General features: G+C 46.6%; 1 protein-coding gene across 1 annotated transcript; it reads right to left on the bottom strand.

Moving 5' to 3' along the window:
* Nucleotides 1-14,995: 14,995 nt before the first annotated feature.
* On the bottom strand, nt 14,996-15,600 carry LOC121454576 (mitochondrial import inner membrane translocase subunit Tim17-B-like). Its single transcript, XM_041661984.1, has one exon. It carries the CDS (start codon nt 15,582-15,584, stop codon nt 15,066-15,068), a length of 519 nt encoding a protein of 172 aa, XP_041517918.1. The 5' UTR covers nt 15,585-15,600; the 3' UTR covers nt 14,996-15,065.
* Nucleotides 15,601-24,171: the final 8,571 nt, after the last annotated feature.

Here is a 24,171-nt window from a genome sequence, read left to right as displayed (position 1 = left end):
CTGCCTCCTGAGTGCTGGGATTGCAGACATGAGCCACCAACAGCTCTTTAGTGAAGTTGATTTCTAATATGAAGCCCTTTGATAACTGAAGCATCATTGTATGATCAGGTGACAGGTCCTGTATCCCTCATCACACATTAGAAGGACCACGGAAGTCACAAACACAGCCATGCAGTCAGAGACCTGGTCCAGATCTCTGAGACCAGTTAAGTGCCCAATGGGACAAGGAAAGGAGCTGCTGAAGGAAGGGAGCCACAGGATAGACTTCAGGCGTGGCTGAATCCAGCAGTCTTGCGTGTCTGAGGACTGGGTTCCTTCACCAGAACTACAAAAATATCAAAACACATAACTGTAGCAGTCAACTGTGTGGGCAGGATTTGGGGACTTCCCTGTCTGTCATCCTGGCCTCGGCCATGCTGTTCCTAGAATACAGTCCCTCGTGGTCACAGGTTGGCTGTCTACAGAAAAAGGGATTTGACTCTGCACCAGCCATTCCTACTTCTGGGCAGCCCTCCCCCAGGGGCCGACCTGGAAGGCCCTACACGGGTCTGAGTGGGTAGGAAAAGAAAACTGGGAATTTTTGAGAAAATGCCCAGCCTGGGAGAAGCCCTAAGTTCTGTCCCTGTAGGACAAATAACAACTAACAGAAAAGGCCGGGCGATGGTGGCGCACGCCTTTAATCCCAGCACTCGGGAGGCAGAGGCAGGCAGATCTCTGTGAGTTTGAGACCAGCCTGGTCTACAGAGCTAGTTCCAGGACAGGCTCCAAAGCCACAGAGAAACCCTGTCTCGAAAAACCAAAAAAAAAAAAAAAAAAAAAAAAACAACTAACAGAAAGCAGAAAAGACACTAAATGCAAGAGAGAGGTGGGCAAGGAAGTGGCCATAACCAGAAACCACAGGCCAAGGAATAGCCACTAAGCGCCAACACTCGCGAGTGCCTTTGTTCTCTTTAAATGGTCTCATCAGTCTTTCCTCCCCATAGTCATGGGAGTGTCCTAGGACCCCCCCCCCCACCAGGCCCATCCTGGGTGCCCTGGCTGAGGGGCTGAATGCCAGTCTCAGTCAGGTGGCCTTGCCAGCACTCTCAGCACCCGGGAAGCTGAAGCAGAAGGGAGTACAGAAAGTGTGAGGCCGACCTGGACTGCCCGCAGCCAGCCCCCGAAAAACAGAGAGGAAAAAGGAGGAAAAGAAGAGGAAGGAGGGAGGGGGAGAGAGGAGGGAAGAAGGAAGGCGTGATTGTAACCCAGCACTTGGGAAGTAGAGGCAGACCAGACTGGTCTGCATGAGGCCCTTTCTCAGAAAGAAACAAAAAAAGAAGACAGAGAAAGAATAGAAAATGTATGTATATGTTACACCCCATCTGCTATGATCACTTTCTCAGTGATGGACACTGTGGGACCCACACACACCGTCGAGACAAGTTGCAATGTGTCACTGCTCTCAGAGCAGTGAGCATCTGATGAAGACTGCACCTGCCTACAAACTAGCAGCCAGAAGGAACAGCAGCTGCAGTGGGAGACAGGAGATTGATTGATTGATTGATTGATTGATTGATTGATTGATTTTAATTTTTTGTCATATAAAGAGAAGTCCAGGGTCTTGCAGAGATGACTTAGCTCCTAAGAGCACACGCTACTCTTGCAGAGGACCTGCGTTCTGTTCCTAGCACCCAAGTTGGAACCATCTCAGCGGAGCAGACGCCCTCTTCTGGCCTCCACAGGCATATGCACAGTGAACACACTTTTTTTTTTTTAATTTTCAAAGAAGTCTCATAGTCCTGTTGTAGGGTTGAGGCTAAAGCAAGGTCCCCTCTCTCCATCACCATCAACACAAGGTTCCCATCCTTCAGGGCACCTCCTGATTCCAAGCTCCAGATAACACATCCACACACCAGGTCAGAAGCCCTCAACACCCCTCACTCCCAACGCAATGCCAAGTCAGCTCCTCTGCAGAGCCCTCCAGCCTCCCCACCTGAGCCCTCTACTTATATCTCATGACCTCTTCTGAGCGGGCAGGAAAGGGCATTGTTAGAAATTCAAGGATCAGCTCAGCTCGCTGTTGCTAAAACCAAGGGTGTGGCTACTGGGTGTGACCTTAGCAACTCCTTCCTATCCCCCCACCTCCACATAATCCTGATCCTGGATAAAAGACAGGCCTGAGAGCTTCTGGAAGCTTCTCCCCGATGTTGTGGGGCCTCAGCAGGGGAAGGATGCAGCCTGGAATCTGTCCCACAAAGCTTGGAAGACTCGGCCTCCTTCCTGGAACTTGCTGCAACAGGCCCACTGCCATCCAGCACCCTCGAGAGGGTGTAAAGAAAAACTTCGGATTGTCTTAGATCCCCTGTGCTGGGGCCCAACAGAGCAGGCTAACATCGAAGTGGCCTCACTTGTTCCCGGATTTCTCAAGCAAAGTATTCTGGGAAATCAGGGCAAAGAGATAGCAGCTTTTCTTTCTTTCTTTCTTTCTTTCTTCCTTCCTTCCTTTCCTTTCCTTTCCTTTCCTTTCTTTTTTTTCTTGGCTTTTCAAGACAGAGCTCCTCTGTGTATAGCCTTGGCTGTACTGGAACTCACTCTGTAGACCAGGCTAGACTCAAGGCAGGCTAGACACAGAAGATAGGTAGGCAGATCTCTGTGAGTGCTGGGTCCACCATTTGCACCACCACTGCCTGGCAACACAGACTGCTTTCAATCAAGACAATAATAAAATCCTCTCTGCTTTAGTTTACCAAAAATAGAACTATAAACCTAGGCTCTGTGACACCCACCTGTGGTCCTGGCTACTTGAGGCGGAGACAGAAGGATGGTTTGAGCCCAGGAGTTCAAGACTCACTTGGGCCATACAATGAGACCCCAGGTCAACCAATCAATACATCAATCAAATATCTTTTAGAATGACTTCATACAACCATATTTCCACACTTTCTCCCTGTGTGATACCATCTGGGCATGCAGGAATGGGTTTGTTTTCTCTGCCAATTAAGTTTGGAAGTGAAACAACGCCAAAGTTTATTCAAAGGGAACAATTTTAAAAGAAAACCCCCAGAGTAGGCATGATGTAAATCTCATCTGCTGCTTGGAGAGGAGAACAGAGACGAGAAAGAGAAAAAAAGTCTATGCTGCAACAGTTAAGCAAGATGGAAATTGCTTTGGGACAGACAAGAGGCTGTGGGGCAGGGAGAATTGAAAGAAAGAGGGGGGGAGCCCAAGTACTGGAGGAAGCACACACACGTGCACACACGTAAGCATGCACACACACTCACACACAAAAGAGACAGGAAAAGGAAGTGTTGCACCATTCTGAATCGGGAGGGAGAGCAAACTCAGCTGAAGCTCATAGCCCTCGTAGGCACTGCAAAACAGGCAGGAATTCTAGAGGGTGAGTACAGTATCTCATTAAAGGAGTAGTTATTCCGCCCATCTCTTAACCTGCCTTAAAGAGGGCCTCCCTTCCTCAGAGTGGGCGCTAAGCCAGGTGATCAGCTGGCCCAACTGGATTAGCTATGTTTTCGGTAGCATGGAATACTCAGTCTCCACCCAAGCCAGAAATGTCAGGGGCTTTGCTGTGTCAGCCCCCTCTCTGAAAAGGTAACCCCAAAATCATCAAGGATGTGGGCTGAAGCTGGGAACTAGCTTTAACTCATTTTCACCATGAGAAATCTCAGGATTTGTCTCCACAGTTGTTTGGCAAAAGAGATCATTGTCATCTGGGCCGGAGTTCTCGTCCACACCCTGCAGTGCAGCTCCGGGCAGGAACGGCCCTTGTGGAGGGTTGAGGAACTGGAGCTCCCTGCTTGCATTCCCGGCCTGAGAACTAAGCAGAGTCCTAGATGCGGCCTCCGCGGGGCCCCTGCCAGAGCTGCCTGTCCAGTTTCCACTCCTCGTTTGCATCGCCTGCTCCTGCCTGGCAAAGAGAGAAAGCCTGAAATTACATCTGTTTGTTGTGTGTGTGCCTGTACTGGAGGCTAGAGTTCCCAGAGTCCGTCTCTCCTTCCACCGTGTTGGTCCCAGGGATTGAACCCAAGTCATTAGGCTCAGTGGCCTTTACCCACCCGGCCCCCTTGTCAGGATAAGGAGATGCTTTTTAAACCGATCTCTTTGACCTGCTTCTTCTTTCCTCGGCCCTTTTCTCTTTCGCTCACTGGGACACTTACTCTCTTGCAGGATGAAGTGCCTGACTCTCAAGCCAGGATGGTGTAGGCAGAGGAAAGGGATGTCTGTAAATTCAGGGACAGCCTCATCTACATAGCAAATTCCATACTAGCCAGAGGTACATAATGAGATCTTGTCTCAAAAAAAAGGAAAAGAAAAGAAGGGCTGATTAAGGCTGATTAAGGTCTTTGGCTGATTAAGGACTTTAACAAATTTATTTCACTTTCATCCTTTGACACAGATATGCTCAGCTGGTAACCCACCGGGGCCCTGGTCTTCCTCTGAGTTCTCAGTTTGTTGCTCCTGGTCCAGCTTCCCTTTGTGGCATTTGCTTTTTCCTCTCTGAAACAATTTATCCCACCATGCAGTTCCCAGTTGCTCCAGGACACAATCTTCACAGTGTGATCCCGAGCTGTTGATCAGAATGGAAAGCTGAGCTAAGCTGAGGGACAGGGCAATGTCACATGCTGACTGGTGGGATACACTTCAACCAGACAGCAAGCCAAGCCAGCATGTCTGCACTGCTTCAGGCTGCGCAGTCAGAGCGGTAACTAGACCCACAGTGCCAACGAGCCGAGATGTGTAATAAAGGAAGGTAAATGGCCACAGAATCCTCCGGAAGGCAAGGATAGCTCTGGGAGGTGTGCCCAGGCTGGGGTGTGAAGAGGGGCGTGTCCTGAGCGGCTGCTGTGGGACAGTGGACAATGTGTGCACCCTCTCTGAGCCTCGCTGTCCTCTCCCACGCAGATGGTGACAGTTCCTTTTCTGAAGTGAAGCCATTTGTCTAATAGCAATGAGGACAGGACCTCAGATCTTTGTGGCACCCAGCCTGGCATATTGATACTCCACAGCTGGGCTTGATGACCCTGTTCTCCTGGTGTCCCAGGAGGAAATTCCCTGAGAGCATTTCCTCTTTCTCCACACAACCCCAGAAACTTCCCCTAACTTGGCTTTACAGAAACAAGAATATCTGCCTCCGCCCAAAGGAGAGGTGAGGATCCTGGAGTCAGCCCCACATCGGCAACACCTGCCCAGGACTGCTGATGACCGGATGTCAGATGTCTGTGGCTGCCGCTGCCTCAGGGAAGCTGGGAGAGGCAGGCGCCTTCTCACTCTGTAGAAAGCTTGCTCTTCTGTGACTGGAGCAGGAGGGTGGATGTCTGAGGTCCTGGCACAAGGCTGGACCCTGCCATGTGCAAAATACTGGGAGCTGGGAATTTCAGTTCATGAATCTAATCTCAGCACCCAAAAGAATGAAACAAGAAGAGGAATGCCAAGAGTTCCAGGCCAGCTTGGGCTACATAGTGAGTTCTAGGTCAGCCTGGGCTACAAAGTAAAACTCTATCTCAAAATGTTTTAAATTTTTTTTTAAATATTTAAAAAAAAAAGGCTGAAGCCATAGCATTGTATTGGAGCTCTGGCCTATGAGCTCTGGTCTATGGAGCACTGGCCTATGAGCTCTGGTCTATGGAGCTCTGGTCTATGAGCTCTGGTCTATGGAGCTCTGGTCTATGGAGCTCTGGTCTATGGAGCTCTGGTCTATGGAGCTCTGGTCTATGAGCTCTGGTCTATGGAGCACTGGCCTATGAGCTCTGGTCTATGGAGCTCTGGTCTATGGAGTTCTGGCCTATGAGCTCTGGTCTATGGAGCTCTGGTCTATGAGCTCTGGTCTATGGAGCTCTGGTCTATGGAGCTCTGGCCTATGAGCTCTGGTCTATGGAGCTCTGGTCTATGGAGTTCTGGCCTATGAGCTCTGGTCTATGGAGCTCTGGTCTATGAGCTCTGGTCTATGGAGCTCTGGTCTATGGAGCTCTGGCCTATGAGCTCTGGTCTATGGAGCTCTGGTCTATGGAGCTCTGGTCTATGGAGCACTGGCCTATGAGCTCTGGTCTATGGAGCTCTGGTCTATGGAGTTCTGGCCTATGAGCTCTGGTCTATGGAGCTCTGGTCTATGAGCTCTGGTCTATGGAGCTCTGGTCTATGGAGCTCTGGCCTATGAGCTCTGGTCTATGGAGCTCTGGTCTATGGAGCTCTGGTCTATGGAGCTCTGGCCTATGAGCTCTGGTCTATGGAGCTCTGGTCTATGGAGCTCTGGCCTATGAGCTCTGGTCTATGGAGCTCTGGCCTAAGGAGCTCTGGTCTATGGAGCTCTGGTCTATGGAGCTCTGGCCTATGAGCTCTGGTCTATGGAGCTCTGGCCTATGAGCTCTGGTCTATGGAGCTCTGGCCTAAGGAGCTCTGGTCTATGGAGCTCTGGTCTATGGAGCTCTGGCCTATGAGCTCTGGCCTATGGAGGGCTGGCCTATGGAGGGCTGGCCTATGGAGGGCTGGCCTATGGAGTTCTGGCCTATGGCGCTCTGGCCTATGGAGCTCTGGCCTAAGGAGCTCTGGCCTATGGAGCTCTGGCCTATGAGCTCTGGTCTATGGAGGGCTGGCCTATGGAGGGCTGGCCTATGGAGGGCTGGCCTATGGAGTTCTGGCCTATGGCGCTCTGGCCTATGAGCTCTGGTCTATGAAGCTCTGGTCTATGGAGCTCTGGCCTATGAGCTCTGACCTATGGAGCTCTGGCCTATGGAGCTCTGGCCTATGAGCTCTGGTCTATGGAGCTCTGGTCTATGGAGCTCTGGCCTATGAGCTCTGGTCTATGGAGCTTTGGTCTATGGAGCTCTGGTATATGAGCTCTGACCTATGAGCTCTGGTCTATGGAGCTCTGGTCTATGGAGCTCTGGTCTATGAGCTCTGGCCTATGGAGCTCTGGTCTATGGAGCTCTGGTCTATGGAGCTCTGGTCTATGGAGCTCTGGCCTATGAGCTCTGGTCTATGGAGTTCTGGTCTATGGAGCTCTGGCATATGAGCTCTGGCCTATGAGCTCTGGCCTATGGAGCATTGGCCTATGGAGCTCTGGCCTATGGAGCTCTAGCATATGAGCTCTGGCCTATGAGCTCTGGCCTATGGAGCATTGGCCTATGGAGCTCTGGTCTATGGAGCTCTGGCCTATGAAGGGCTGGCCTACCATGCACAAAGCCCTAAGATCAATCTGTAGCATTGCATGAACCCGGTATGATGGTGCATGCCTGTAACTCATAACCTCAGCAATGGAAAAGAGAAACAGGATCTGAAGCCCAAAGTTCTTCCCACCTATCCAGCACTTCAAGACCAATCTGAGCTACATGATATCCTGAAGGAAAAAGGGAAGACAAAAGTGGGGAGGGCAAAGAAAAGCAACTTCCAGCAAAGACAGCATGGCCAAGGAGGCTGCTCTAGTGAGTCCCTTCCTCTGTGTACCTTGGTTCCCTTGGGGATCTTGAGACTGTTCTCCGCCCTGACGGGAGCCAGGAATACTGATTAAGGCAATCACAGCCTATATTCCAGGAATCCAGTAACCACAGGCCTCTACCAGACAACTTGTTGACCTCTTGATTAGTGGTAAGTGGCCTTAGGTATCTTGGGACTCCCCACAGCCAGTAGGGACCTCAAGAGAAGTATGAGGGCAGGGAGGGTCCAAAGGTGGAAGGGAGGTCACCACAGCAAGTCAGTAAGCTGGTTCCTCCATGTCTCTCCATGTTCCTGCCCTGGCTTCCCTCAGTGATGGACCACAGTCATGGTGTTTCTCATACCAGGCTGTATGGGCTCAGAGATCAGTCTGCCAGCCGCCCTCCCCTATAAGAAGTCCACTCTCTGAGAAGCCAGCATCTCCTGTCTCCCACTCTCGCACCCCGCCGCCACAGCTGTGTCCTGTGTGCCCTGTCACCTCATCGTCCCTCACAACCGCTTCTGCAGTGGCCAGCTCCATTGTTTGAATTTGTCAGTTAAGGTCTGGAGGCACAGAGAGGTTCAGGAATTAGCCCCAGGTCAAACAGCTGAAAACCAGAGAGCCTGTTCACACCCAGGCCGAAGGTCCCTGGGACGGCCCTCTGAAGACTAGCTAAGGCTTTCCTTAGCCTCCATCAGAGGACGCCGACACCCTGCCTTCCTTCTCCAGACAGAACTGGATCTGAGCATCAGTCACCTCCCAGTCCCTGTGACAGGTAAAGTGAGACAAAGAGAGGAACTATGATGTCCCTGTCCCAAGGCTACATAGTGTGCAGGGCAGGCAGTAATGCTATTGGCAGCATCTGGCCAGACACGGGACCTGCTGGGCAACTTCAAGGCCACCCTGAGATGTCCACCTGAGGAACTAGGCTAGGGACAATCAGGGTCTAAATCAGGAAAGGAGCTTCGCCAGGGTTTCAGTCATAAATGTGCCTGACTCCTGACACAGCAACCATCAGCTGAGCACCTGGCGGGTGGGGGCGTGGCTTGGGAGGAGCACGTGTCAGACATAAACACCTGGGGGCCTTCTTGACATTTGTTCACTAAAGTCTTGAATCCTAGTGGGAGGAGATAGAGTGTAGACACCTTGAAGGTCCTAACACACAGGACCCCCACCCTGTGTTACAGCAGCCTGTGAAGCCAGGAGAACAGAAGGAACCGGTGCCAAGGGCACCTCTCGGGGCTCACCCAAGGGTCCTCTGTGTCATGTCATGAAAGGAGCAAATGGGATTCAGGGACCAGGACTCAGAGGCACCAACAGTACCCAGTGGGCCAAGACGCAGCACCTCTGCCCCACCCCCACCCGTGCCCTATTCCCCTCAGCCCAGAAAACCCCACCCACTTTTACATTCCTACCAAGTTTCACAAAAGAAGGGCGGTCTACCTGGGAGGCAGGGAGAGGAGCCTGGAGCTGCAGCCTGGCATCCGCCATCTTCAGTGAGCTGTTGGTAACAGTTCTGCGCAGATGTTTGTCATGGAGCCAGCCAGGCACCTGTGGCCTAGCTGCCTGGTGCTCTCCACACAGCCTAACCTCCCACTGCCTGCGCGGACACACACACACACACACACACACACACACACACACACACACGCCTTCTTCCTTCAGCACTCCAGGCTCCCATTCGTGTGTTCTACCCCCAACAGCTCCAGGCCTTACAGACAGCTTACCTCCCAGTCACCACGCTGGACCCTTAGCATCCCAAATCCCTATAACTACAAAGTTCCCACCTCCAGCCTGGCACTGGAGGAAACCTGGAAGAATAAAGGATACTCCAGGGTGTAGCCAATGACACAGGTGTTACCCCACCTACTATGACATTTGTGTATCGCTCCACAGGCCCTAGACAATGAAAGAGGGACACCAACTTGGCAGACACAAAAGCAGGATCCAGGGAGAGAAGATGACTCAGCAGTTAGGAGTACACACTGCTCCCTGCACACCCACACAGACACACCTCACTAAAAATAAAAGGGAGCTGGGCAGTGGTTAGGAGTACACACTGCTCCCTGCACACCCACACAGACACACCTCACTGAAAATGAAAGAAAGCTGGGCAGTGGTGTACTTTTTTTTCTTTTTAATATTATTTGGTGAGTTCAAAGTTTTATAGCTAAACCACTTTCTATCATAACTTTGTATTACCAGCCTAAAAGTATTCTTTTAAACCTTAAAACATTTTCTTAGATAAACAACTTAAGTATTTATCTCCCAACCTTTATAAACTTTACATCTCTTCTGTGAGTTTTTTTTTTAATTTGTTAACAAAAAAATGGTGAAACTATAACTGTCTAGTCTTCAATCCCCCAGAGACCAGAGAAGGATATAGTATTACCTGAGTAAACAGGAAGTGCAGAGCTAGTAACTTCCAAAACTGTAGAAATGACAGAGACAGTTGGCTACCTAAACCCAAGGTTTCCCTACAACGTTGGAGCATTCATTGTCAGCCTACAGGCCTAGAATATCTGATATGTAGTAATAGGGGCGGCGGGGCTGCATCCCCAGCACCCGGCCGCCCCCACGGCTAGCTTTACCCAAAATAATTACACGGAGACTGTATTCTTTTAAGCACTGCTTGGCCCATTCTCTTCTAGGCTAATTCTCACATATTAATTTAGCCCATTTCTAATCATCTGTGTGTAGCACCCCAAGGTGTGCTTACCGGGGAGATTCTAGCCTATGTCCATCCTGGGTCGGAGCTTCATCCCGGGAGCGGGGCATGGCGTCTCTCTCAGGCGTCTGCTCCCGAGAGCCGAGCGGTCGAGACTCTGAGCTCACTTCCTCTTCCTCCCAGCGTCCTGTTCTGCCTACTCCTCCCACCTATCTTTCAACCAATAAAATGGGCCAAGGCAGTTCCTTTATTAGCCAATGACCTTCCTCCATCACTGATAGACTTTTCTGTGAAGCAGGAATTTTGAAGGACTGTCCTACCTAGTCTGTTCAAAGTTCAGTAATTAGATTTCTTACTTTTGGATAGCACACTGTCAGCAGTCAAGGCAAGGGCAGTTTCTTGCTCAGTGGCTAACTGTGCCACAGTGAAAGCAAACTCCATATGGATGTTCTTTGATGCCCATCATCCTTTCTTTGAAGTTAATTAGTGCTGACAGAAGCAGATGTGTCTCACTATCATAAAAAGCCTTATGTTATTAAAACATCTTAAATGCCATATTCTGTAAATCTCTGAAGAGTTTGAAGGCCACCTATCCATCTAAAATAAATGTTTAATCTTGAAAACATACCTTAAATGACAAGTTTGATTGTTATAGATAATTAACCACTAACCTGCATTTTCTAATTATCCTAAACAGTTTGTAATAGTAGCTTTCGATGACTAGAACTTTACATTTTTAAACGAGCTGCATGGGTACAATACCTTAAACAAGAATATAATCATATATATATACAGTATGTTGTAATAAAAACTAGCCTTAAAGCTGGGCAGTTGTGGCAATCATCTTTAATCCCAGCACTCAGGAGGCAGAGGCAGGTAGATCTCTGTGAGTTCAAGGCCAGCCTGGTCTATAAGAACTAGTTCCAGGACAGCTAGGACTGTTACACAGAGAGAAACCCTGTCTCAAAATAACAAAACAAAACAAAACACTTAAATTTGTATCAATAAACAAAATCCATACCAGTGTAAAATATTTAATACTAGTAGTTGTTTTTTGGTCTAAAAGTAGATCCAATAATCTACCCTTTTATCTTACTATTTCTATAGCCCCCATGTTTTCTTTTCAGAAAAACGTACCTGGATCTAACCTCATTTGCTTAATTTCCTCCCTGACCATGACCAAAAACAACTTGCAACTAACCCTCTTATACAATGACAAACATCCATAATCCACCGAATGACCAAAAACCACCCAACCTACCTCTGGGGAATGTAGGCATTGTGTTCTTAAAATTACTTCCCGTTGTCTGGTGGTGATGGCATCTCTAGGAGACCCTAGAAAACTAGGATAATGGTCAAGTCTTGGGAGAGCTAGCTGTATTCATCTGTTGTTCAGTCTCTTGTGTGACAGGAAAGTGTGGGGCTTATCTGAAGTCCTGGCTGAAGTAATCTATGAGACTGAACCATATTAACTAACAGTTTTGAAATTTTCCTGAGCAATTTTTAGTCCAAAACTGGTCTTTCGGTGGTGTGTGTCAGCTTGATGGCATTATCACAGTCAAGGTGTGCTGGTGGAGGCTGTTTGTTCATTTTTTGGTACATTTTTTTTAAACACACTATGTTTCATTTAGAGGTCTTTTTTTTATCTGAATCTCTCTTTACTGTGTGTGTATCTGTAATTATTTTTTTGAACAGGAACACCCTTTTTCTTTTTTAATGCTAAGTGGGTAACGTGGGATTCCCCTCTGTATGCTGTGAATACCATTGGTTAATAAAGAAACTGTCTTAGGCTTGCACAGGGCAGAATATAGGAAGGTAGGAAAAACTAAACTGCATGCTAGGAGAAAGAAGGCAGAGTCAGGAGAAGCTATGGAGCCCCACTCAAGACAGACGCTGGGAACTTTACCCAATAAGCCACAGCCACGTGGCAATACACAGATTAATGGAGATGGGCTAGTTTAAGATGTAAGAGTTAGCCAATAAGAAGCTAGAGCTAATAGGCTAAGCAGTGATTTAATTAGTACAGTTTCTGTGTGGTTATTTCAGGAGTCTGAGCAGCCAGGAAACAAATGAGCGGTCTCCTACAACAAGCAGGCATGGCTAGAACCAACTCCGCAGTCCTACCTCCTTACTCCACCCAGTTTAACATGGCAGAGTATGTTTACTGCCTCTGAGAGCCATGTACACCACCCCAGTTCCAGGTCACAGTGGGTCTATATCACCATTAAGCAATTTGTAACACACTGCTCATAGACCCCATTTAAGTGCTTGGGCTCCTAAAAGAGCCAGAGCTGTTCATGCAACTAGCATGAACCAAGAAGACACCATTTTTTTAAATTTGTTTATTTATTAAAGATTTCTGCCTCCTCCCAGCCACCGCCTCCCATTTCCCTCCCCCTCCCCCGATCAAGTCCCCCTCCCTCATCAGCTTGAAGAGCAATCAGGGTTCCCTGACCTGTGGGAAGTCCAAGGACCACCCAACTCCATCCAGGTCTAGTAAGGTGAGCATCCAAACTGCCTACGCTCCCCCAAAGCCAGTACATACAGTAGGATCAAAAACCCATTGCCATTGTTCTTGAGTTCTGAGAAGACACCATTTTTTAAAGAAATCATACATTTTTTTGCTATTAATGTTAAATCAGGAAGACCACTATAAAAAGAGCCCAATGCCCCTGCTCACTGCCAGCAAACACAGCCCATTCGGGGGGCTGGGGAAAATTGGCTACCAAGAAGCTGTGCTAAACTCTGGGTTGGTTTTTTTTTGTTTGTTTGTCTAGAATTTTTTTTAAGTTCTTTCAGGTTTTATGTGGATGTAGTTACCCCACATTGGGCGCCAATCTGTCGGTGAAGGTTGTTTGTTCATTTTTCAGCCACCCAGAGCCAAAATAATCACACAGAAACTATATTAATTGCAACACTGCTTGGCTAATGACTCTAGCGTATTTTTAGCTAGCTAGCTCTTATATCTTAAATTAATCCATTCCTATTATTTTGTGTATTGCCACAAGACTTGTGGTTTACCAGTAAGGTTCCAGCGTCTGTCTCCTTCGGTAGTGTCTGTCTTCCATGGCATCTCTCTGGCTCCGCCTTCTTTCTCCTAGCATTTAGTTTAGTATTTCCACCTAGCTCTATTCTACTCTGCCATAGGTCCAAAACAGCTTCCTTATTAGCCAATGATAATAAAATATATTCATAGCATATAGAGGGGAATCTCTCACATCAAAGGTAGATTTGTTATTGCAGGGCCCCATCATTTTTTTGGAAACTTCAAAGGTCATAGTTCACTGTGGAAAACTTAAACATTTTATATGTAGATCTCCAAGAGGTTAGAGGGCCACAATCTATTACATACATCCAGGGTACATGAACTTAGTTCCTAATTACCTGCTTCAGACTTAAACCCAAACACATGTACAAGAAGCTAGATGAAGCTTATTCCTAGAATTAGTTAGTATTCTGTATGACTACTAAACCCCAGACAGAAAATTTATATATGTATATATGATTATTTATATATATAAAACAGATAAGAATATGTATATTCTTATAAACTGTTATATATAATATATAAGAAAATATATAATCTTATAGATTTTAAGATAATATGTAAACTTCATGTCTGAATATTATATAATAAAATCTATGGGATTATGTATATTATATTATATATATATATATATATGAAAAATTTAGGGGCTGGAGAAATAGCTGAGCAGTTAAGAGCACTGACTACTCTTCCACAGGACCTGGGTTCAATCCCCAGCACTCACTGCAGCTCACCACTGTCTGTAACTCCAGTTTCAGGAAACCTGGCACCCTCACACAGACATACATGCAGGCAAAACACCAATGCACATAGAATAAAAATAAGTAAATCATTTTTTAAAAAAAGAAAAAATTTAAAGAGTCAAAATAAAACCAAAGGAATATAAGATTAGTGGCAACAGAATAGTCCCTTAATTTTAATTTTCTTCTGTCCCATACCAGGTGGCTCTTCTGATATAAGACAGAGATTTTGGATTTTTCTTTAATAAAGATGCTTGGGTTTAGAGAAGCAGAGAGTCGCACTCCGACTCCTAAGCCAGCTTTGATTTTTTTTTGTTTGTTTGTTTGTTTACTTGTTTTTTGGTTTTGAGGGATTTGGGGGGGTTGTTTATTTGTTTGTTTTGGGTTGTTACATTTTGTTTTATTTTGAGGCAGGGTTTCTCTACAGCTTTTGGAGTCTCTCCTGGAACTAGCTCTTGAAGATCAGGCTGGCGTTGAACTCAAAGAGATCCGCCTGCCTCTGTCTCCCGCGTGCTGGGATTAAAGGCGTGAACCACCACCACCCAGCCAGCTTTGATTTTTAACTGAATTGGGACCACAGAAAGACCATTTGCCTTTTATGTTTGTAGAGAGCATCAAAAACGAGCATTTGGGAAGACGTATGAAAGTCTACCCCATAAGAGGTGTGCTACACCATGAGGCCAGCTTACTCTCTTTCTTGGGGCATTTTCTCTGAATGATTCTCCTTTCTTCAGATGTCTCATTTGTCCAGTGGTCTCTGAATTCCTTAGTTGGATGCTTTTATTCTCCTGGAAAGACAAAAACAAAATCCTGCCCCAACCCTAACCTCCTTTTTATGTAGGTTATATCTTTTTTAAGGAAAATGTTTTTTGGCAATAGAAAAAAATATTGTCTTTTAATTTCTTTCTTTTTTTTTTTTTGACATTTCAAAACTGGCTTTAAACATTCATCAGGGTGCCACATGGAGGATCTGGGATGAGAGACTGTTACATGTATGAGACTGGGATGCCCTGAGAGACATAAAAAGGGGACCCATGGGACAAGAATGCTGGGGTTCCCCCACCCCTACCACAGAACAAGAGAGTAGAGTAGAGGCCCTCTCTGGAGGGTTTCAGGGATATATAGGAGCCAGTCCTCCCTTGGAGGTAGATCATCCGGGAAGGAACTGAGGAGTAGCTCCCATGGTGGCAGGGGCAGGCGGTGGCTTCCTCAGTGGTACTGCTGGTAGTTGGGATAACCTGGGGCCGGAGCTCCTTCTTTAGGGGTTAGCTGGTTGGGGTCCTCCAAGAATGGGGGTGCATTGCGAAACTGCTGGGCGGTATTGCGAGTGAGAAGGATACCAACACCCTCGATGAGGGCCAACAGGATGCCCCCCATCATCGCAGAGCCCACCATAGCCAGAGGACCACTGCGTGCAGCCAGCACTGCTCCAGTCAACGCTCCACTGGTGATGGAGTTCCAGGGGTCTTCCTTGCCCCGCAGCCGTACAAGGCCACAGTCAATGGTGGAAAACAGGCCTCCCCACACTGCAAAGCTACCTCCAATCTGGGGTGCTCGAATCCTCACAGCATTGACACTACCTCTGAAGCCGTGTCGTATTCCAACAGGGGCATTGCGAAAGCCCTTGATAGCCTGGAAGACTCCACCACCAATGACACCCATAGTGAAGGCTCCACCGCAATCATCCACAATCCGCCATGGGCAAGGTTCGCGAGCGTACTCCTCCATGGCGCCTGGAGCAGTCGGTCGCACTCTTGTCTTTTAATTTCAAAAAATGTTTTTGAAATTTTGAAATTAAATGTACTTTGGTATATGTGGGTAAATATACCTATTTTCCCTTTCTCTTTACATATACATAAATTCAAGTTTAAGGTATATTTTAGATCACAAGGGACCATCATTTTGAATTTTAGCCTGTCTTTTTAGTAACCCTTTGAATTTGCTTAAAACACTTTAAATCTCTTAACTGGATTTTTAATACCAGACAACAAAAATATCCTTTTAATTTGAAAAGAAAATTCAAAAACTGATGTGCAAGATGGTGTGGGTCACATGACAATCTACAGCTTAACATTCTAATATGGAATTAAGACATGCGGTTTAAGAAACCCCATTTTTCCTTTCAAGCCAATAAGGCAATTGTGCCTTTGGTAAATTATCATTCAAAAATTTATTATTATTATTATTATTATTGTTATTATTATTATTATTATTTTCATACCTATCAAATGAAAGGCATTTGTTAGTCTTATAACTCAGTTTGGACTGGATGACCAAGCTATTTGATGAACTATCACCTCTCCTTAATCAAGAGGTCTCTTCTGTTCAAATCTAATCTTTATTGATTTTGAAGCAATCCATGGCATTTTATTTCCTGTGCAAACAAAGGCATAACCTCTTCCCCAATGCAACATTTCCTGACTTCCATTCTGAAGTTATGACATCCTTAAAATATATAGGCTGGTTTAATTCAGCAGGGTTTTTTTTTTCCCACAATCCAATGTTTCTCAGTTGTTGTTATTTTGTTCATTCACATTTAAAAGCTTTAAAGTTAACAAAGTACCACGTAATCTACTCTGGAGGTCTTTGCTACCCCTTCCTATTTCGGCTCGATTAGTTAGATTAGAGATAACTGCTTATTCTGTAGGATTGTGTGGTATGCCTGTAATATGCTTTATGTTGTGATATGAAAAAAACTGTTTCTTTTTCCCTTGTTAATTTACATTCATTCGTCCATCGTCAGCTTTGCCATGCTTTCTGCATGCTCCAGAAGGCTGGAACCTTTTTGAATTCTCTCTACAGAAAACATTGTTTCTAGGAACGCTTGCCTACAATCTCTTTGGAAACGAGTTTGTTTGCCACAGCGAAGACATTGTCTCAGAACCTTTAGAGATTACTTCTCCTATTAAAATTGAATCATAATTATGAGATCCAATATCAGCCGTATTTTTAATCCATTAATATAGTGGTGCTAATCTTTAGCGTTTTCAAAAGCCAGCCAAAGATTCAATTAATATTTGTCGGATTTCTGGGCCTGATAGTATTCTATATACAGCTGAGGTCAATCTTTGCAGAAAATCGGTGAAGGCTTCTTTTGGGCCTTCTATAATTTTAATAAGTGACTCAGACCTCTTTCCTGATTCTTCAACCTTGTCTCAAGCATTTTTTAAAGATTTATTTATTTATTATATATACAGTGCTCTCTCTGGATATGTGCCTGTAGGCCAGAACGGAGAACGAGATCTCATTAGAGACGGTTGTGAGCTACCCTGTGGTTGCTGGGAATTGAACTGAGGACTTTTGGAAGAGTAGCCAGTGCCCTTACCTCCAAGTCCCCTCTCCAGTCCTTTGTTCCAAGCATTTAAGGCTGCTAAACAAACGAGCACCAAGGTATGGTCATCAAATTCAAGCTGCCTTCACCTAGCAGCTGATCTTGGGAAATATTAACACCTCTAGCCCTGTTTCATTCTTCTATGGCCCTAGCTTCCTCTTTCCAACATATTTGCCATTGTAACTGAGGTCAGCCTCCAACGTTGCTGATGCCAAATCTTTCCAATCTTGGGGATAATGCGGTTCTGAGTTGCCCATGAGTTTATTATCTGCTTCACACAGGGTAAATGCACGCCATACGAAACAGCCTCTTCTCAGATCTCCTCGTCTAATATTTCTATAGGGTTCAAACTCTCCATAACCTAAGGTTGCTTTTCTAATATCTTTGGGCCACCCGTCTTCATTTGCATCATGCAAAGACACAGTAGAGATATCTTCTAGTCAGTCAGATTTTTATACTTGCTACAGTTATCAAACCTTTTTAAAGGATCAAATGTGAATTACCAAAATGATAGTAATTACCATTGGCATCATGCCAATCCCCTTGTTCATTTTTCCATTTTCAAGCCGTCCATAGTAACACTATACAGAGCACTAACTCCCTGAATTGTGACATTTCTCATTCTTAACATGGGAAAGATTTTTCTTTTTAATATCATTTAACTCTCCCCTTAAGACTTCCCAGGTGTCTCACCGAATCTGCTGATGTCTCAATTTGTCTGCAGCAATAGCACAGTCAGTGGTGGGCCCAAGCCCCTCTCATGATTTCTAGATGAGAGCCTGCTTTCGGGAGTCCCTGCAAGTGGCGGCAGCCTACTTTGCATGAATTCTCCCTTTGTGTGACAGTGCCCGTGCTGGATGCCAAGTGATGTTTTTTTTCTGTCAGCTTAGCAACTGCACATGAATCTATTGATGTTTTAATTCCGATCTCTGGCTCTATGGCCCCATAGTCAGTACACTTCCCACTCAGGCCACGGCCTGCAGGGACTTCCTACCAGGTGGCCCCAGCTCTGCTGCCTTAGCTTTAAACTGTAGGGCTTAAACTCTCCCACTTTTCATAACTGAATTTAAGTTGCAGCTCTCTGAGAAGGGCAAAACAGGTGTCTCTCGCAACAAAGGGCTATTATCCTCAATGTCCTCACATTCAGGGCTGAGGGAGAGAACAAACACCAGGCCTAAGTCAGCCTCACAGTGTCTCAAGGACAAATCCAGCAGCCCCCTTCTGAGTCACCTCCAGACTTGCCCAAGCTTGTGCAAGCGTATCTAAAAATGATAAGACTAAACCTCAGTCAATTAAAAGTATCCTGATGTGGGCTGGAGAGATGGCTCAGTGGTTAAGAGCATTGCCTGCTCTTCCAAAGGTCCTGAGTTCAATTCCCGGCAACCACATGGTGGTTCACAACCATCTGGAATGAGGTCTGGTGCCCTCTTCTGGCCTGCAGACATACGTACAGACAGAATATTGTATACATAATAAATAAATAAATAAATTTAAAAAAAAAGTATCCTGATGTAATTGTCCCTGCAACTCCCTTTAGCTGTGCTTAGGAGCCTGCATGCCCCTCAGGGTCGTTGCCAGTTTGTACAGGTGTGGATCCCTGCATGATGAAATATTAAATTTTCTTTGTTCTTACATACTGTTTGAGTCTAGGGTCTTTCTTCAGCTTTTCCTCGGACCCTGAAAAACTAAGTCTCTATCATTCTATTTACCAAAAAGACTTGGAAGTCAGATATGGGGGTGAAAACCTGCTAGGTCAGAGAGGACTAGAAGCAACCAGCTGACCTTCCTCCTTAGCCGGCAACCTAGAAAGAAGGACTCTCTTCCGCCATCCCAAACCAAAAAATGCCTTCCACATTCAAAGTATCTCCCTCCTCCTCTCTGTGGGTCTCTCTATCCGTCTTCCTGGCTCCCTGGACTCTCTAGGGCCAATTCCAGCCAGCTAGTTGCGGGCTCCACCAACTGAAACAAGGTTGATTTTAGTTAGTTAACACCGACACAAACCTGATGTTCACAGTGTGAGTAAACATCTCACCATACTGGGCCAAGCATGTGGGCTATTGTGTTAATGTTTCCTCCAATACTGAAGCATTCCATCCTGGCCAGAAGCTCCTTAGACAGGAAGGTAAGGAACTCAAAATAGCTTCAGGAAGTTCCTGAAACCAACCAGATTCATAAGGACTATGCTGCCAGAAGAAGCAATAACAGCTGAGAGTCCCTCTCAGAAGAGCAGTGAGACCAGATCAGCTGCCCTAAAGAGGCAGAAACCAGCCAAGCTGCCTGGTAAAGGTTTAGATGGCTGAGACTTGGGGAACAGACATCTCCAACCTGCTCAGCTGCCTGCAGGCTGTGCTGTGTGCTCCAGAGTCCCTGCTCTGTGAGCTCTCACCCGTGCTGGGGTAGGCTTTGTTTATGCAGCTGTTTTAGTCATTTCTCCAGGAAAAGTCCTGTCACACAACAGAGGTGTACAGTTTTAATCCCCGTACTCCAGAGGCAGAGGCAGGTGGATCTCTGTGAGCTCGAGAACAGCCTGGTCTACAAAGTGAGTTCCAGGACAGCCAAAGCTACGAAGTGAGAGTTTGTCTCAAAAACAAAACAATAAACTGGGCATCGTGGCTCAAGCCTTTATTCCCAGCACTCAGGAGGCAAAAGCAGGTGGAGCTCTGTGAGTTCGAGGCCAGCCTGGTCTACAAAGAGAGTTCCAGGGGGGCTGGAGAGATGGCTCAGTGGTTAAAAGCATTGCCTGCTCTTCCAAAGGTCCTGAGTTCAATTCCCAGCAACCACATGGTGGCTCACAACCATCTGTAAAGAGGTTTGGTGCCCTCTTCTGGCCTTCAGGCATACAGACAGAATATTGTATACATAATAAATAAATAAATTATACATAATAAATAAATATTTTAAAAAAAGAGAGAGAGTTCCAGGAAACCAAGGCTATTACACAGAGAAACCCTGTCTCAAAACAACAACAACAGCAACAATAATAATAATAGAAAATAAGATCCACAGCCTTGGGGACCTGAACTGAGTCTGTCACTTGATCTCCCTGAATTTAGAATTTTTTTTCTTCCTTCTTGGGAGGAAGTCTCTACCAAAATTACCTTTAGAACCCAGCCTTATACCTGCGGTGTGTCTGTCTTCACTTCCATTGAGGCTTTTAAAACCAAGTGAGAAGTAAAAAACAGGAGTGGGAGAGGCCAGGCTGGAGTTTGAGCATCTCTGCAGGACCAGGTACATACCCTCCTACAGTACTCAGTGCCGGCCCACAGCCTGGACACCTGCTGATGCCCCTGGGGCCATCACCCATCCCTGAAGCATGCTCACCCCAGCACATCCAGCAGAGGAGGGAATCACCTGTGGAGCCTCCTGCCTGGCTCATGGCCCCCACACACCCTGCCTGCCACACTCTAGAAGGGAAGAGTCAAGGTTCTGGCTGCAGCCAGCAGTTTCTGGAGTGCGGTCCAATGAGGGCAGAGAATGCTTTTGGCGACAGAGTCTCTATTCTTTTCTTCTCTTCGTTTTTTTTGAGGAGAGTGGAGGGGAGAGAGGGTCTCATATAGGCTCGAGTGCACTGTGTTCAAAGGACAGCCTTAACACTCCGGGTGCCCGCCTCCCCCTTCCCAGTGCTGGAATTACAGGGTTGCACCACCACACCCAGTTCATGCAGGGCTGGGGATCAAACTCAGACAGTTTGCACGCCGGACAGGCACTCTGTGCAGCATGGCTCAGGACAGCAGAAAACTGAAGTGGTCTGGCAGCCGAAAATAGAAAAAATCCAAATAAATTGTGGGAAGGAATGCCTGTGGCTCCACAAAATAATTACAAAATGTAACTGGGAATGGAAATGGTCACCACCAGCCTCTGAGTTTGAGGCGTGCTATGAGGATCTAGTTGCATACTGATGGCATTCCAATTAAAATTCATATCCATAGAGAAAATGGGGGAGCTGTGGATGTGGCTCAGTGGGTAAGCACATGCCCAGTACGTATGGAGGAAGCCCTGTTTTCCAGTCCCAGCACCGCACACAACTGTATATGCAGTGATTAGGAGGAGGAAGAAGCAGAGACTCAGGAATTCACAGTCATCCTGGGCTGCACATGGAGCTACAGGCCAGCCTGGGCTACAGATGACCTTTCCGCAAAAACAAAGGGAAAGTGTGGCAGTGTCTGCTTCAAAATATTGAGAAAAATCTAAAAAAGGAAAGAAAGAGAGAGGGGAAGAGAGAGGAAGAGAGAGGAAGGGAAAGAGGGACAGAGGGAGGAAGAATGAGAGAAAGGAAGCCAGTCGGGTGTTGTGGTACATTCATTTAATCCCAGCACTCTGGAGGCAGAGGCAGATCTGAGTTCGAGGCCAGCCTTCTCTTACATAGCCAATTCTAGGACAGCCAGGACTACATGGAGAGACCCTATCTCAAAAACACTTTGTGTGGGCTGGAGAGATGGCTCAGTGGTTAAGAGCATTGCCTGCTCTTCCAAAGGTCCTGAGTTCAATTCCCGGCAACCACATGGTGGCTCACAACCATCTGTAATGAGGTCTGGTGCCCTCTTCTGGCCTGCAGACATACATGCAGACAGATTATTGTATACATAATGAATGAATGAATAAATAAATATTTAAAAAAAAACACTTTGTGTCTGTGCGTGCGTGCGTGTGTGTGTGTGTGTGTGTATGCGTGCGTGTGCATGCTCAGAGTATCTGTGGAGAGTCATGCCAAATGACTCTTCACTTTCTTCTCCCTGTATTTTCTGATTTTTTTCCTTCAAGCAATATTCAATTAATATGAAGTTTTACTTTCTGATTATTTGTTTGAGTAATTTGGAACTACTCAAGAATTCATGTGCACACACAAACATACCATGGCACACACTTAAGACCAGAGGACAACTTGAGTGAGCTGGTCCCAGGGATGGAACCCACATTGCTGGGCCTAGCAACCGCCCTTGCCAACTAAACCATCTCACCAGCCCTGCAAACATTTTTAGACTTACTTATTTTTATTTTTTTAAGTGGGTGGGTGTTTTGCCTGGATGGATGTCTGTACACCATGTACATGCCTGGAGCCCACAGAGGCCAGAACAGTGTGTCGGATCCCCTAGAACTACTGGGGTTACAGACAATTGTTAGCCATCATGTGGGAATCGAACCCAGGTCTTCTGATAGAGCAATCAGCACTCTTAACCACTGAGCCATCTCTCCTTCCCTCCTTCAGAATCTCTTTTTACTGCAATGCTCTGTGATAGTGAATGGCTAATGAAATGTGTCCGTTCCCTCGTTTATTTGTTAGTTTTCAAAGCCCAGGATCACCTTGAACTTGCTGTGTACCCAAGGATGACCAAGGATGACCTTGAACTCCTGACCCTACTTGACTTCACTCCTGCGTGTTGAAGGACCAGGTGTGTGCCGCCACATGTGGTTTATGTCGTGCTGGGCATGGAACCTAGGTCTTCATGCATACTACAAAGCACTCCACCAACTGTGTCCCCAGCCCCCATTTTCCTATCTTATTTTTTTCTCTTGAGACCGGATCTGTTCTTATAGCCCTGACTGTCCTGGAACTCACTATGTAGACCAAGCTAGTCTTGAACTCAGAGAGATCTGTGGGCCTCTGCCTCTCGAGTGTTGGGATTAAAGGTGTGCACCACCAATGCCCAGCTCCATTTTCCCATCTTAAGTGAGATTCCCACTCTCAGTGCTCAGGAAGAGCCCTGCACACTAGAAGAATTGAGCGAACACTTAGTGGCTGAGTGTTCACATCCCAACACCTGTTGATTCTCAAGCAACTCTTTCAGTTGAACAGGGAAGCCTGGGCTACTGGGAGGCTTGCTCACGTCACACGGTCAATAAGCAACAGCACAGCAGTCAGAGTTGCTCCCAGATAGAGCTCCTCCCAGGATCCTTGTCGGGGCTCCCCACTGAGCATACCAACCCCCCACATCAGCAGCCCTGCCTCCAAGGCCTGCTCTGCTTTGCCTGACATTGGTAACTCCAGGGACCCCACCTGTCATTAGAAAAGCCCACTAAGTCACCTCTCCCCGCTTGGAAGGGGAAGTCTGTGATCCACAGCAATGGCATTCTTGACTACAAAGATGAGCTCAGCGTAGCCACATGACTTGATGGCATCCAGTAGAGCACAGCGCCAGGCTTCCTACATACCTGTCACCTGGCCAGGTACTTGTGTCATCTGCCTTTAATCCCAGCACACCGGAGGCAGAGGCAGACAGATCTCTATGAGTTCGAGGCTAGCCTGGTCAACAGAGCAAGTTCCAGGACAATCAAGGCTACACAGAAAAACTCTCACCCCCCCCCCAAAAAAAAGAACATATCACTTGATTGTTTCAGACAGGCCAGAGGTCATCTTGCCTTAAAGAGGTCTCCAGGCCCAAATACCAACAGAAGCTGAATAAGGAGGAAACATTGGAAATGTGGTCCAGAAGGCTGCTTTCACCCACATCAGGCCTGGCCAGAAGTTGAGGTCTGTAGTTTCAAGAACCTAAAGTGGGCTTATATTTTGCTTAAGTGAGCAAAGCTATCTGCCAGTCACAAACCTGTCCAGAGCTGCCCAGACACACACCCAAGATGAGTTTGGATTATGTAAAAAGCTCAGGAGCAGGGCTGGAGAGATAGCTCTGAGGTGAAGAGTACCAGTTGCTCTTCCCAATGTTTGATTCTTAGCATCCAAATGGTGGCTCACAACTAATAATTCCAGTTCCAGGGGGATCTGGCACTCTCGGCTGACTTCAGATGGGAATACATGCACGTGGTGCACAGACATACAGAAAGGCAAGATACCCATACAATACACATAAATAAAAATGAAGGAAAAAATAAATAAGAGACTTTTTTTAAGTACAGGAGCTGGTTGAGTTTTTTCCTGGCGTGCACAAAGCACCAGGTTAGATCGTGGCGGTGCACACACTCAGGAGGTAGAAACACGAGGGTAAAGAGTACCAGGTCCAAACTATTCTCTCAACTACATAGTGAGTTCCA

The sequence above is a fragment of the Microtus oregoni genome, unplaced genomic scaffold (assembly GCF_018167655.1).
Source record: "Microtus oregoni isolate MIOR12 unplaced genomic scaffold, Mior012 000012F_ref0000307, whole genome shotgun sequence".
NCBI lineage: Eukaryota > Metazoa > Chordata > Mammalia > Rodentia > Cricetidae > Microtus > Microtus oregoni.
The sequence above is the reverse complement of the archived record's forward strand: the minus strand, read 5'-3'. Positions and strand labels throughout refer to the sequence as shown.

Bases quoted from the DNA above. Each gene is read 5' to 3' on its own strand.
- LOC121454576 (XM_041661984.1), bottom strand. From the start codon at position 15,584: ATGGAGGAGTACGCTCGCGAACCTTGCCCATGGCGGATTGTGGATGAT.